The sequence below is a fragment of the Delphinus delphis genome, chromosome 8 (genome assembly GCF_949987515.2).
Source record: "Delphinus delphis chromosome 8, mDelDel1.2, whole genome shotgun sequence".
Classification (NCBI taxonomy): Eukaryota; Metazoa; Chordata; class Mammalia; order Artiodactyla; family Delphinidae; genus Delphinus; species Delphinus delphis.
In genome coordinates this window covers 94000127-94013943 of record NC_082690.1, presented here as the reverse complement: position 1 = coordinate 94013943, position 13817 = coordinate 94000127, and the positions used below count along the sequence as shown (strand labels likewise).

General features: G+C 42.0%; 1 protein-coding gene across 2 annotated transcripts in view; it reads right to left on the bottom strand.

The window, feature by feature from the left end:
- The window catches only part of API5 (apoptosis inhibitor 5), a 37010-nt gene extending 28162 nt beyond the window's left edge, over positions 1 to 8848 (bottom strand). For both annotated transcript variants that reach the window (XM_060018740.1, XM_060018741.1), the window contains exon 1: positions 8653 to 8848. In XM_060018740.1, the coding sequence (XP_059874723.1) occupies positions 8653 to 8721 (69 nt within the window). In that variant the 5' untranslated portion in view covers positions 8722 to 8848. The remainder of the gene's footprint in view (positions 1 to 8652) is intronic.
- Between the last annotated feature and the right edge of the window lie 4969 nt (positions 8849 to 13817).

The following is a 13817-nucleotide window of genomic DNA, read 5'->3' as shown; positions in this document are numbered from 1 at the left end:
GTGCTCCAGCCAGGTGTTAGGGCTGTGCCTCTGAGGTGGGACAGCCAAGTTTAGGACATTGGTCCACAAGAGACCCCCCAGCTCCACGTAATATCAAATGGCGAAAATCTCCCAGAGATCTCCATCTCAATGCCAAGACCCAGCTCCACTCAACGATCAGAAAGCTCCAGTGCTGGACATGCTATGCCAAACAACTAGCAAGACAGGAACACAACCCCATCCATTAGCAGAGAGGCTGCCTAAAATAATAAGGCCACAGACAACCCAAAACACACACCAGACGTGGACCAGCCCACCAGAAAAACAAGATCCAGCCTCATGCACCAGAACACAGGCACGAATCCCCTCCACCAGAAAACACACACAACCCACTGAACCAACCTTAGCCACTGGGGGCAGACACCAAAAACAACGGGAACTATGAACCTGCAGTCTGTGCAAAGGAGACCCCCAAACACAGAAAGTTAAGCAAAATGAGAAGAGAGGAAACACACAGCAGATGAAGGAGCAAGGAAAGAACCCACCAGAACAAACAAATGAAGAGGAAATAGTATGCCTGGAAAAGGATTCAGAATAATGATAGTAAAGGTGATCCAAAACCTTGGAAATAGAATGGGGAAAATACAAGAAGTGTTTAACAGGGAACTAGAAGAACTAAAGAGCAAACAAACAGTGATGAACAACACAATAAATGAAATTAAAAATGCTCTCGAAGGGATCAATAGCAGAATAACTGAGGCAGAAGAACGGATAAGTGACCTGGAAGATAAAATACTGGAAATAACGACTGCAGAGCAGAATAAAGAAAAAAAATGAAAAGAATTGAGGACAGTCTCAGAGAACTCTGGGAGAACATTAAACGCACCAACATTCGAATTATAGGGGTCCCAGAAGAAGAAGACATGAGCAAAGAAACTGAGAAAATATTTGAAGAGATTATAGTTGAAAACTTCCCTAATATAGGAAAGGAAATAGTTAAGGAGTCCAGGAAGCAGAGGAAGCACAGAAAGTCCCATACAGGATAAATCCAAGGAGAAACTCGCCAAGACACATACTAATCAAACTATCAAAAATTAAATACAAAGAAAAAATATTAAAAGCAGCAAGGGAAAAACAACAAATAACACACAAGGGAATCCCCATAAGGTTAACAGCTGATCTTTCAGCATAAACTCTCCAAGCCAAAAGGAAGTGGCAGGACATATTTAAAGTGATGAAGGGGAAAAACCTACAACCAAGATTACTCTACCCAGCAAGGACCTCATTCAGATTTGACAGAGAAATTAAAACTTCTACAGACAACCAAAAGCTAAGAGAATTCAGCACCACCAAACCAGCTCTACAACAAATGCTAAAGGAATTTCTATAGGCAAGAAACACAAGAGAAGGAAAAGACTTACAATAACAAACCCAAAACAATTAAGAATATGGTAATAGGAACATACATATTGATAATTACCTTAAATGTAAATGGATTAAACGCTCCAACCAAAAGATACAGACTGCCTGAATGGATACAAAAACAAGACCTGTCTATATGCTGTCTACAAGAGACCCACTTCAGACCTAGGGACACACACAGACTGAAAATGAGGGGATGGAAAAAGATATTCCATGCAAATGGAAATCAAAAGAAAGCTGGAGTAGCAATTCTCATATCAGACAAAATAGACTTTAAAACAAAGACTATTACAAGAGACAAAGAAGGACACTATATAATGATCAAAGGATCAATCCAAGAAGAAGATATAACAGTTGTAAATATTTATGCACCCAACACAGGAGCATCTCAATACATAAGGCAAATACTAACAGCCATAAAAGGGGAAATCGACAGTAACACAACAATAGTAGGGGACTTTTACACCCCACTTTCAACAATGGACAGACCCAAAATGAAAATAAATAAGGAAACACAAGCTTCAAATGATGCATTAAACAAGATGGACTTAATTGATACTTATAGGACATTCTATCCAAAAGGAACAGAATACACTTTCTTCTCAAGTGCTCATGGAACATTCTCCAGGATAGATCATCTTGGGTCACAGATCAAGCCTTGGTAAATTTAAGAAAATTGAAATCGTATCAAGTATCTTTTCCGACCACAACGCTATGAGACTAGATACAAATTACAGGAAAAAACCTGTAAAAAAATACAAACACATGGAGGCTAAACAATACACTAGTTAATAACCAAGAGACCACTGAAGAAATCAAAGAGGAAATAAAAAATACCTAGAAACAAATGACAATGAAAACACAACGACCCAAAACCCATGGGATGCAGCAAAAGCAGTTCTAGAAGGGAAGTTTAGAGCAATACAATCCTACCTCAAGAAACAACAAACATCTCAAATAAACAACTTAACCTTACACCTAAAGCAAGTAAAGAAAGAACAAAAAAGCCCCGAAGTTACCAGAAGAAAAGAAATCATAAAGATCAGATCAGAAATAAATGAAAAAGAAATGAAGGAAACGATAGCAAACATCAATAAAACTAAAAGCTGGTTCTTTGAGAAGATAAACAAAATTGATAAACCGTTAGCCAGACTCATCAAGAAAAAAAGGGAGAAGACTCAAATCAACAGAATTACAAATGAAAAAGGAGAAGTAACAACTGACACTGCAGAAATACAAAGGATCATGAGAGATTAATACAAGCAACTATATGCCAACAAAATGGACAACCTGGATGAAATGGACAAATTCTTAGAAATGCACAACCTTCCGAGACTGAACCAGGAAGAAATAGAAAATATGAACAGACCAATCACAAGCACTAAAATTGAAACTGTGATTAAAAATCTTCCAACAAACAAAAGCCCAGGACCAGATGGCTTCACAGGCAAATTCTATCAAACATTTAGGGAAGAGCTAACACCTGTCCTTCTCAAACACTTCCAAAATATAGCAGAGGGAGGAACACTCCCAAACTCACTCTACGAGGCCAATGTCACCCTGATACCAAAACCAGACAAAGGTGACATGAAGAAAGCAAACTACAGACCAATATCACGGATGAACATAGATGCAAAAATCATCAACAAAATACTGGCAAACAGAATCCAACAGCACATTAAAAGGTTCATACACCATGCTCAAGTGGGGTTTATCCCAGGAATGCAAGGATTCTTCAATATACACAAATCAATCAATGTGATACAGCATATTAAAAAATTGAAGGAGAAAAATCATATGATCAACTCAATAGATGCAGAGAAAGCTTTCAACAAAATTCAACACCCATTTATGATAAAAACCCTCAAGAAAGTAGGCATAGAGGGAACTTACCTCAACATAATAAAGGCCATATATGACAAACCCACAGCCAACATCGTCCTCAATGGTGAAAAACTGAAACCATCTCCACTAAGATCAGGAACAAGACAAGGTTGCCCACTCTCACCACTATTATTCAACATAGTTTTGGTAGTTTTAGCCACAGAAGTCAGAGAAGAAAAAGAAATAAAACAAATCCAAATCGGAAAAGAAGTAGTAAAGCTGTCACTGTTTGCAGATGACATGATACTATACATTAGAGAATCCTAAAGATGCTACCAGAAAACTACTAGATCTAATCAATGAATTTCATAAAGTAGCAGAATACAAAATTAATGCACAGAAATCTCTTGCATTCCTATACACTAATGATGAAAAAATCTGAAAGTGAAATTAAGAAAACACTCCCATTTACCACTGCAAGAAAAAGAATAAAATATCTAGAATAAACCTACTTAAGGAGACAAAAGACCTGTATGCAAAAAAAAAAAAATTATAAGACACTGATGAAAGAAATTTAAGATGATACAAACAGATGGAGAGATATACCATGTTCTTGGATTGGAAGAATCAACATTGTGAAAATGACTCTACTACCCAAAGCAATCTACAGATTCAGTGCAATCCGTATCAAACTACCACTGGCATTTTTCACAGAACTAGAACAAAAAATCTCAGAATTTGTATGGAAACACAAAGACCCCGAATAGCCAAATCAATCTTGAGAAAGAAAAACGGAGCTGGAGGAATCAGGCTCCCTGACTTCAGACTATACTACAAAGCTACAGTAATCAAGACAGTATGGTACTGGCACAAAAACAGAAATACAGATCAACGGAACAGGATAGAAAGCCCAGAGATAAACCCACGCACATATGCTCACCTTATCTTTGATAAGGGAGGCAAGAATATCCAGTGGAGAAAAGACAGCCTCTTCAATAAGTGGTGCTGGGAAAACTGGACAGCTACGTGTAAAAATATGAAATTAGAACACTTCCTAACACCATACTCAAAAATAAACTCAAAATGGATTAAATACCTAAATGTAAGGTCAGACACTATCAAGCTCTTAGAGGAGGGCTTCCCTGGTGGCACAGTGGTTGAGAATCTGCCTGTCAATGCAGGGGACACGGGTTCGAGCCCTGGTCTGGGAAGATCCCACATGCCACGGAGCAACTAGCCCCGTGAGCCACAATTACTGAGCCTGTGCGTCTGGAGCCTGTGCTCCGCAACAAGAGAGGCCGCGATAGTGAGAGGCCTGCGCACCGCGATGAAGAGTGGCCCCCACTTGCCGCAGCTAGAGAAAGCCCTCACACAGAAACGGAGAGCCAACACAGCCATAAATAAATAAATAAATAAATAAATAAAATTTAAAAAAAACTCTTAGAGGAAAACATACGCAGAACACTCTATGACATAAATCGCAGCAAGATCTCTTTGACCCACCTCCTAGAGAAATGGAAATAAAAACAAAAATAAACAAATGGGACCTAATGAAACTTAAAAGCTTTTGCACAGCAAAGGAAAACATAAACAAGACCAAAAGACAACCCTCAGAATGGGAGAAAATATTTGCAAATGAAGCAACTGACAAAGGATTAATCTCCAAAATTTACAAGCAGGTCATGCAGCTCAACATCAAAAAAACAAACAACCCCATCCAAAAATGGGCAGAAGACCTAAATAGACATTTCTCCAAAGAAGATATACAGATTGCCAAGGAACACATGAAAGAATGCTCAACATCATTAATCATTAGAGAAATGAAAATCAAAACTACAAAGAGATATCATGTCACACCAGTCAGAATGGCCATCATCAAAAAATCTACGAACAATAAATTCTGGAGAGGGTGTGGAGAAAAGGGAACACTCTTGCACTGTTGGTGGGAATGTAAATTGATACAGCCACTATGGAGAACAGTATGGAGGTTCCTTAAAAAACTACAAACAGAACTACCATACGACCCAGCAATCCCACTACTGGGCATATACCCTGAGAAAATTGATACAGCCACTATGGAGAACAGTACGGAGGTTCCTTAAAAAACTACAAATAGAACTACCATATGACCCAGCAATCCCTCTACTGGGCATATACCCTGAGAAAACCATAATTCAAAAAGAGTCATGTACCAAAATGTTCATTGCAGTTCTATTTACAATAGCCAGCACATGGAAACAACCTAAGTGTCCATCATCGGATGAATGGATGAAGAAGATGTGGCACATATATACAATGGAATATTACTCAGCCATAAAAAGAAATGAAATTGAGTTATTTGTAGTGAGGTGGATGGACCTAGAGTCTGTCATACAGAGTGAAGTAAGTCAGAAAGAGAAAAACAAATACCGTATGCTAACACATATATATGGGATCTAAAAAAAAGAAAAAGGTCATGAAGAACTTAGGGGCAAGACGTGAATAAAGACACAGACGTAGTAGAGAATGGACTTGAGGACACAGGGAGGGGGAAGGGTAAGCTGGGACAAAGTGAGAGAGTGGCAGTGTATATATGGACATATATACATTACCAAACGTAAAATAGATAGCTAGTGGGAAGCAGTCGCATAGCACAGGGAGATCAGCTCGGTGCTTTGTAACTGCCTGGAGGGGTGGGATAGGGAAGGTAAGAGGGAGGGAGACGCAAGAGGAAAGAGATATGGGAACATATGTATATGTATAACTGATTCACTCTGTTATAAAGCAGAAACTAACACACCATTTTAAAGCAATTATACTCCAATAAAAATGTAAAAAAAATGTTCTTCAATAGGCTATATAAAAAAGCAAGCAGATATTCCTAATTAAAAAAATAAAATAAAATAAAATAAAATAAAATAAAAGGAGTACTGACAGTAGCAGAGAGGGCACTCCCTTCAGTGGTGGCTCTGTGAGCAGCATCTGTGGTACTCATCTCTTTTAAAAAGGGCGAAAATCAAAATAAAGTTAGAAGTAAGTTCTAGACTAAGAAACTCAAATATGGTTTCAGAAGTGTCCAGATAGGTACCCGCCAGGAAATTTAAAGTCTTGACTGTAAATCTTAACAAGGTGACATGAAAATCTGGCTGTGCTACACTATGAATGTAAATATTTTTTTCTCTCCTTAAAAAAACGTGAATGGTGTCCCTTCCGTTAAGTTGGCTCTTGCTTTTGTTAATTAAATTCACATGCAGTATCTTGAAGCTTAATACACCTTTTGGGGTGAGCAGTTTTAGGAATTTTCTCTAAAAGGAAAGAAGTATTACACAATAGAGCAGAATTAGTTGGCATTACGGTTTAGTCTAGCTTCAGTTCTCCCAGAATTCACTGTTTGAGACTGAGCAAATCACAACCTTTCATCACCCGAAGATTTTTTTTCCTTATTTAGTTGCTTGACAATTGTCATTACAGTGTCATGAAGGTACTGATCTCCCATCACCTAAGGGAACCGTGCTAAAATTTTATTGCCCAGCACAGTCTGGTACATGGTAGGCACTCAAGAAAACATACTGAATGAATGAAATTGTGGGTCCTCATGAAAGTCTGCATAAAAGGGTCCCTCCTGTTTTTCACAAAATTCTGTCTCCTAAGCACTCTTCCTAAATTAAAAGCAGATTTTTGCCTTGAGAAACACTACTGACCTCTTGAGAGAGAACTCTGAATCTAAACTGGTATTTATAATTAAAGACAATATAAGAGGGAAATGAGAGCAACTCTCCATTATTCATAGAATATAAAAACTCCCATTTGGCTTCTATTTGCTCTAACATACTGTAAGTAGGTGGCTGTCAACCTTTATCCTACTCCAGCAAAAAATGAGGGTGGGGTTATGGGACAGCACTCTGCATACAGTTTCAAAGTTTCCCTAGAAGATTCCTGAATCACCTCTTTGGGAGAGCACCATATACAAACTGACTTGAGAATCACTGTTGTACCTTTTATTCCATCCATCCATCTGCTGATGTGCAACGAAGTCAATTTCAGGGAGAACAATTGGCTACAATCTCCCCCAACTCAGTCATAATGAATGAAACTATCTTCACTACTAGTTCTCTATAGGAACAAGGACAACAAACTCAAACTGAGTGACCATAAGTTTTTCCCACCTTGCCTTAATCGGCAGAAAATGTCTCCTTCACAGCCAACTTAACACACACACCCTACATACATCTACAACAGACTGACTGTCAGTATATATTTCTCATTGATGATGTCAAAATTTCCTACTGAAATGAAAACGTGCAGGGAAGGAAAACCAACTGATATCTGAAAATGGTATATTCACAATTCTAGATTAAGCTAAAATAAGGTCCCAACATCAAATTTTTTTTTTGTTCGGCTCAGAAAGGTTCTTCCTGAATGTCTGGAAAAGGGGATGGGAGAGGTAAAGCCACAGCTTTGCTCATGTTATCATACTCTAGGATCTGCCACTCACTACTCCAAGAGATGGGTAAGCAGAAGAATCACATGACGTTCTAGGCACTGAAAAGATACAGCATGGGATTTCCAACAACAATGGTCAAGATTACCGCGGGGAGAGCCTAGTTCTTTTCCCAAGAAAACACACAACCACTTGTCAATTCCTCAACTTCAAAGGACTCCAGTACTTGAAAATTCACACAGAAGCAATGGCTCGTACAGCCAATTCAACACTTGCCAGACAACTCTATTTAAAACTGCACTCTCCCCCAACCCCCCCACGGCCCTGTTATATTTTCTTCACGACACTCTTCATTGGGGGAAGGGGGGGGGAAGCATCTCTCTTTCTTATTTATCACTAGTCTCCCTCACTAAAGGTGCTTTCTGGGAGCGCATGTGTTTTTCTGTCTCGTACCTCCAGCGCCCGGCGCAGAGCCTGGTCCATGACAGGCGCTCAAAAAATGTACTGAATAATGAAATCATAAGCCCTCGTTAAAGTCTGGACGAAAGGGCCTTTCTGTATTTCACAAACTTCTGTCTCCCAAATTCTCTTCGTAAATTAATTGCAGATTTGCCTCGAGAAAGACATTTTTGACCTCTCGAGGACTCTCAATCTAATCTTCCAAGGGACTGAGCGCCACCGAAAAGGAGAAAAACTTCAGTGGAATCTGGAGGACAAGGCTTGGAAAGAGACTGAACGGGGCGGGGACGGGGGGGCTGAAGAGGCTGAGTTGGGAAACGCCACGGTGAGAAAAGGCTAATCAAGGGAGGCAGAGGAGCCTGGAACCCGGGGACCGCGCTCTCCCTGGTGAAGCCCGAGTCTGCACTCCCGGCGAGGGGCCCACCCCGACGATACAGCCGGGGCGGCTGGGAGCCCGCGGGAGGGCGAAGCAGTAGCCCCCGCCGGCCCGGGGAGCGCTTTCGAAAGGCCGCAGAGCGCTGGGCCCCGCAGGCCGCTAGGGAACTCACTTGGCCCACTTGCTCCGTGGCATCGGCTAAGATGCCATAGTTGCGGTAAAGCTCCTCTACGGTCGGCATGGTGAACGACAAGCCCAGGGCCTGTTACTGCTGTCTTCGTCGTCGCTGGTGCCACCGCCGCCTCTGAAGTTCTCCTAGCCTGCGACCCGCACTATTACGGCTCCAGCTGCCGCCAGTGCCGCCGCCAGTCACCTCGCACGGGACAGCTCCTCCCCCAACGTCCACGTAAAGACGTGCGCGTCGGGAGCGGCCTTCTTTGACTGCCAATGCGCCACCTACTGTTTTATTGCCCTCTAGCGGTGGGAGGTGCAAAAAGCGGCAAGGACGATTGAACTAGCTCATGCCTTTTTTTTTTTTTTTGGAAGGACTGTGCCTGGCTAGGAGATCTTGGTGCGGGTTGGAGGAAAATACAAAGCTAATTGCGTTTCTGCCCTTAAAAGACCTCACGTTGGCCAGAAAAGTGATTTTACGGGGAGAAAAACAGAATGAGGAGTGAGAGTGCAAGCTGTATGGGAAGTCATAAACTCTATTTACAACTGACTCAGGGAAGGTAACGCAAATCTGTGGCAATTGGTTCAGTGTTGCTTTTATTATTTTTTATTTTGGGTTTTGTGGTTTTTTTGAGCAAAAATCACTCAGTTGTCATTAAACAAACAAACAAACAAAACTCAACGTCCAAACAAAACAGAAAAACCCAAAAAACAAAAAAAACTTCTGTCCACCAGGCTAAACAGGTCTAGGAGTGAAATTTGCCCTACTGGAAAAGTTTATCTTTGCTGGCTGCCGAAGTAGAGTTTGGGCCACCTGATTGTGTCTAATAACCAAGAGGGTAATAAATAACTGAAACCATATATACTTACTGATAAGAGTCTGCAAGATACAAGTTTAGATGAAAAAAATGGAAGTTGCAAAACAGGTATAAAAAGATTACATTTTTATTATAAAAAAACCCCAAAGCGTACAAAACAAAGTTATGTGCATGTGTGTTCATATTGAAATGTCAAGATTGAAACATCAGCTGTAATAGATGGTAAATTTCAAAGCCAGATTCACTCGTGCAGAATATATGCAGGCAATGGTTACAAACCAGTTCCTTGCGTCTTGTACTTCTCGTTTAGATTAAGGGTATTAAAAAAATTAGGTAGTAGAAGGAGAGGGATTGGTGAGGGTGTTTTTGGAGAGAGATCTTGTGCTTGTGAGCAGCTTGGGGCAACTGTGGCCTCGTTCCCTCAAGCCTGGGACCATACTGAGGAGCCTGAAATGTAATCCCTGTAGTTGGAAGACACGAAGGGCTGGTGCCTGACGTATGCCTGAAAAAGCTTGAGTTACCTGTGGCAGCAGAGTGGAGGTGGCCATGTTGGGATCTACCTGCCATCCCAGATTTTTCCTGGAAACAAGGGGGTCAGAGGGATTCCCTTGTACCAGAGATAGGCTTGTAAAAGAGAGAGAGAGGGAGAGATTCTGGATCCATTCCAAGTCCTGCTTCAGGGGGCATCTGTCTGAGCATGAGAAATCCCCCACGACAAGAATCAGTGGCAACAGAAACTGTGTGACGTTTGAGGGCAGCACATGAGCACCTCATGGGGGTCACAGTTGGGGGTCACCTCTGAAGGTCCCACAGAGTGGCCTATGGAAAAGACCTAGTCTCTACCAACCTGAGAAGGCATGTAGTACTGCAGATGTACTAACGTATCCTCTCTTCTCACATCCCCCTCTCAAAGCATATGCCCAGGAGGGCTTAGAAACTGCTTACCAGGTGGGGTGGGGAATAGAGAGCAGAAAGGCAGGATGGGAAGCAGGTCCCAGATGGAGCAGAGAAGATATGATTGTAACTCAAGTTTAGAGTTTGGGTTCACCTGTGAGAATGGACATTTTAATTTCTGAATTGAGGACTATTTTTTAACTAAGAGCAAGCAGAAAAGTTATGGATCTGCCAGAATTTCTCTCTAGGATCCGAATGAGATTCCTTTACTTCAATAAATTTTAAAGAGATAGTGAAAGACAAATAACAAAGGCAAAGACAAATAACAAAGGCAAAGACAAATAACAAAGGTGTATTTGGATCACATCCGCTAAGTTAGGTATTCAATGAAGTGTTAGGTATATGTGTAAAAATGGGGAAGTGGGGCTTCCCTGGTGGTGAAGTGGTTGAGAATCTGCCTGCTAATGCCGGGGACACGGGTTCGAGCCCTGGTCTGGGAGGATCCCACATGCCGCGGAGCGACTGGGCCCGTGAGCCACAGCTACTGAGCCTACGCGTCTGGAGCCTGTGCTCTGCAACAAGAGAGGCCGCGATAGTGAGAGGCCCGCGCACCGCGATGAAGAGTGGCCCCCGCTTGCCACAACTAGAGAAAGCCCTCGCACAGAAACGAAGACCCAACACAGCCATAAATAAATAAATTAATTAATTTAAAAAAAATGGGGAAGTGATCTGGGGCAGGAAGTGAGGCTCTAGATTTCTTAACTAACTAGGGAGTTTGTAAGACTGAAAGAAATAATTGAGAATGCCTCCCTAAACTAAAGAAAGTCTGTTTCATCTGAAGTATAGCACCTCCTGCAAAAAGCTTTGTATGCACTCTATCCAGTGCAAAAATGTTTCATAAATACAGTCCACCCTTAATCATCAGGACGTTTACGAGTTTGTGAATAACAGCGATAAAGGTGCAGTGGAGGCTGAAGCTGGTCCCACCTTCCCAGCTTGGATTGATTGCCAACCCTTTGGGGTTTCCGTGGGTGGAGAGCCCAGGAGGGAGGGAGGGAGGGAGAGAGCAGCTGAGATGACGTAGCAGTCACGGCTGACGATAATGGTAATGACAGCCACAAAAGTGATAGCTAACATATTGAGCACTTTCTCTCTGCTTTTCCTTGTGGGATCTCCCTCTCTCCCTTCTGGCTTGTGAAGAAAAGGTTTAATTCTGTGTCACATCAGAGAGGTCAGGAGGTTACATACATTTCCCAGAGTTGCTCAGCTAGATTGGTAACAGAAGTGGGATTTGAACCCAGACCCATCTGACTTCAAAACCTGAGCTCTTGGACTCTACAGCTTTATATATCTTTCCCACCATCCTCCATTGCAGCAACCAACGTGAAGAAAAGTCTTCCCTCCATTAGCTTTCCCTTCACGGACAATGAACAGATTCTGTGCTTCTTTATTCCCTCCATGTTCCCCATTCATTAATCAAAACAGGTAGAAATGACTACTGTGTGCAAAGTGATCCAGTTGGTATTGGCTTAATTTTGTCCAGGGAAGGAGAAGCAGTGGAAGAGAATGACCCCAGAATTCATTCACAACCTCAAAGGCAAAGAGACGTTTAAAAAAAGTACCAATGGTTTTTATGTTTATTTTTTATTACAAATGTAATAGATGTTCACTGAAGAAAATGGGAACTGCAAAGAAAAGCACAAAGAAGGAAATAAAATTCTCCTACTAGCCTGCGCTGAGAGACAAACTCTGTTAACATTTTGGTATGTTTGCTGAAAAAGAATTTTTTTTCTTATTTATAGGTAAACATACAAATTCTAGTTTATATAAAACACTGGATTTTTTGCTATGTGAAAAGAAAGAAAATAATCATCCTAATTTTTTTAATGTCATTTAATCAGGTCGTTTGTGACTGGCGGCTGAAAGCGTTCTGATTTCCCACCTAACAGATCCAACCACTGTTACCTCAGTTCATGCTCCTCAACATGTTGGTTCATTCATGGCTGCACTAGGCACTGGGGGTGGGGGGGATATAAAACAGTAAACACGGCAAGCGCTGCTCCTGTGGTCCTGGAGCTGACGATCACATAAACCGAGGAAAACAATACAAAAATTAAAAGTATTAGCAACTTGCCATGGATTGTGATAGGTGCTGTGACCTAGCATGACAGAGGTGGATAACAGTGCCTGGGGAGAGTCTCTGTGAAGACAAAATATTTGTGTTAGGACCTGAAGGAGAGGGAACCGGTCATTGGAAGAGGGGTCCACAAGGGGGAGCTGTTTGCATGGCCAACTTAACTCCTCGATGCCTCAGTTCATTCATCTGCAAGATGAAAATAAGAGTACAGAATTTAAAGGTAATATTATGAGGATTTAACGCGCTCATTGTGTAAAGTGCTACATGGTGGTTACTTTGGAAGTGTCAGCTGCTGTTGCAGTGGGGCTGAGGCTGGGGCTGGTGAGGCCTACAAATTCCCATGGGCTTGCAGTTCTGCTTTACGGCGCTCTCTGCCCGCCCCCGATCCTTGCCTGTGGTGGCACGAGCTGTCTCTACTCCTCCCAGTGTCAACCCGTGTCTTGCAATTCAGCCTCTTAAGACCCAGCTTCCACCGAAACAAACAAAATTTTTGAAAAGCCACAAAAACCACAGCAAACAAGTGAACAAGAAACAAAAGCATATTCATAAATGATCAAAACAATTCCGTTCTCTCTAAGCATTCCTAAACGTTTGAAGTCCACTTTACTGAAGACTTGTAGAGGTCGCAGGAGGAGGAGTCACATTAGCATATGCACATCCCCAGCATCCTGTGGGTTCCCCCTTCCCTTTCTTTTCTGTATATCTCTCTCTGGAGTTTCTTTCCCCATCAGACACATAGATGTTTAGCTTATCTTTTGTTGCTTAAGCGTGTCAGAAAGGCTCCTTCTTTGCACTGAGAGCATGTCAGGGTACTTTACCCAAACAGATGTGGTGCTGTTTCTAAGAAATCTGGTTTTGTTAGGCTGGGTTTTGTTATGCTGCAGTAACAAACATCTCCATAATCTCAGTGGATAAAACAAGAAAGCTTGATTTCTTGCCCATACTAAGTTTTTTGTAGGTTTGGGTGACTTTTTAGGGCAGCCATCCTGCATGTGATGCCTCAGGTTGCACTTTTTATCTACATGTGCTGTCAAAAGTGAAGAATGAGGGCTTCCCTGGTGGCGCAGTGGTTGAGAGTCCGCCTGCCGATGCAGGTGGCATGGGTTTGTGCCCCGGTCCGTGAAGATCCCACATGCCACGGAACGGCTGGGCCTGTGAGCCATGGCCGCTGAGCCTGCGCGTCCGGAGCCTGTGCTCCGCAACAGGAGAGGCCACAACACTGAGAGGCCCGCATACCGCAAAAAAACCCCAAAAAGGTAAACGTGAAGAGTAAGGAGTAGTGTTGAGCACTGGCAATTTCATACTTCCACCTGGTCT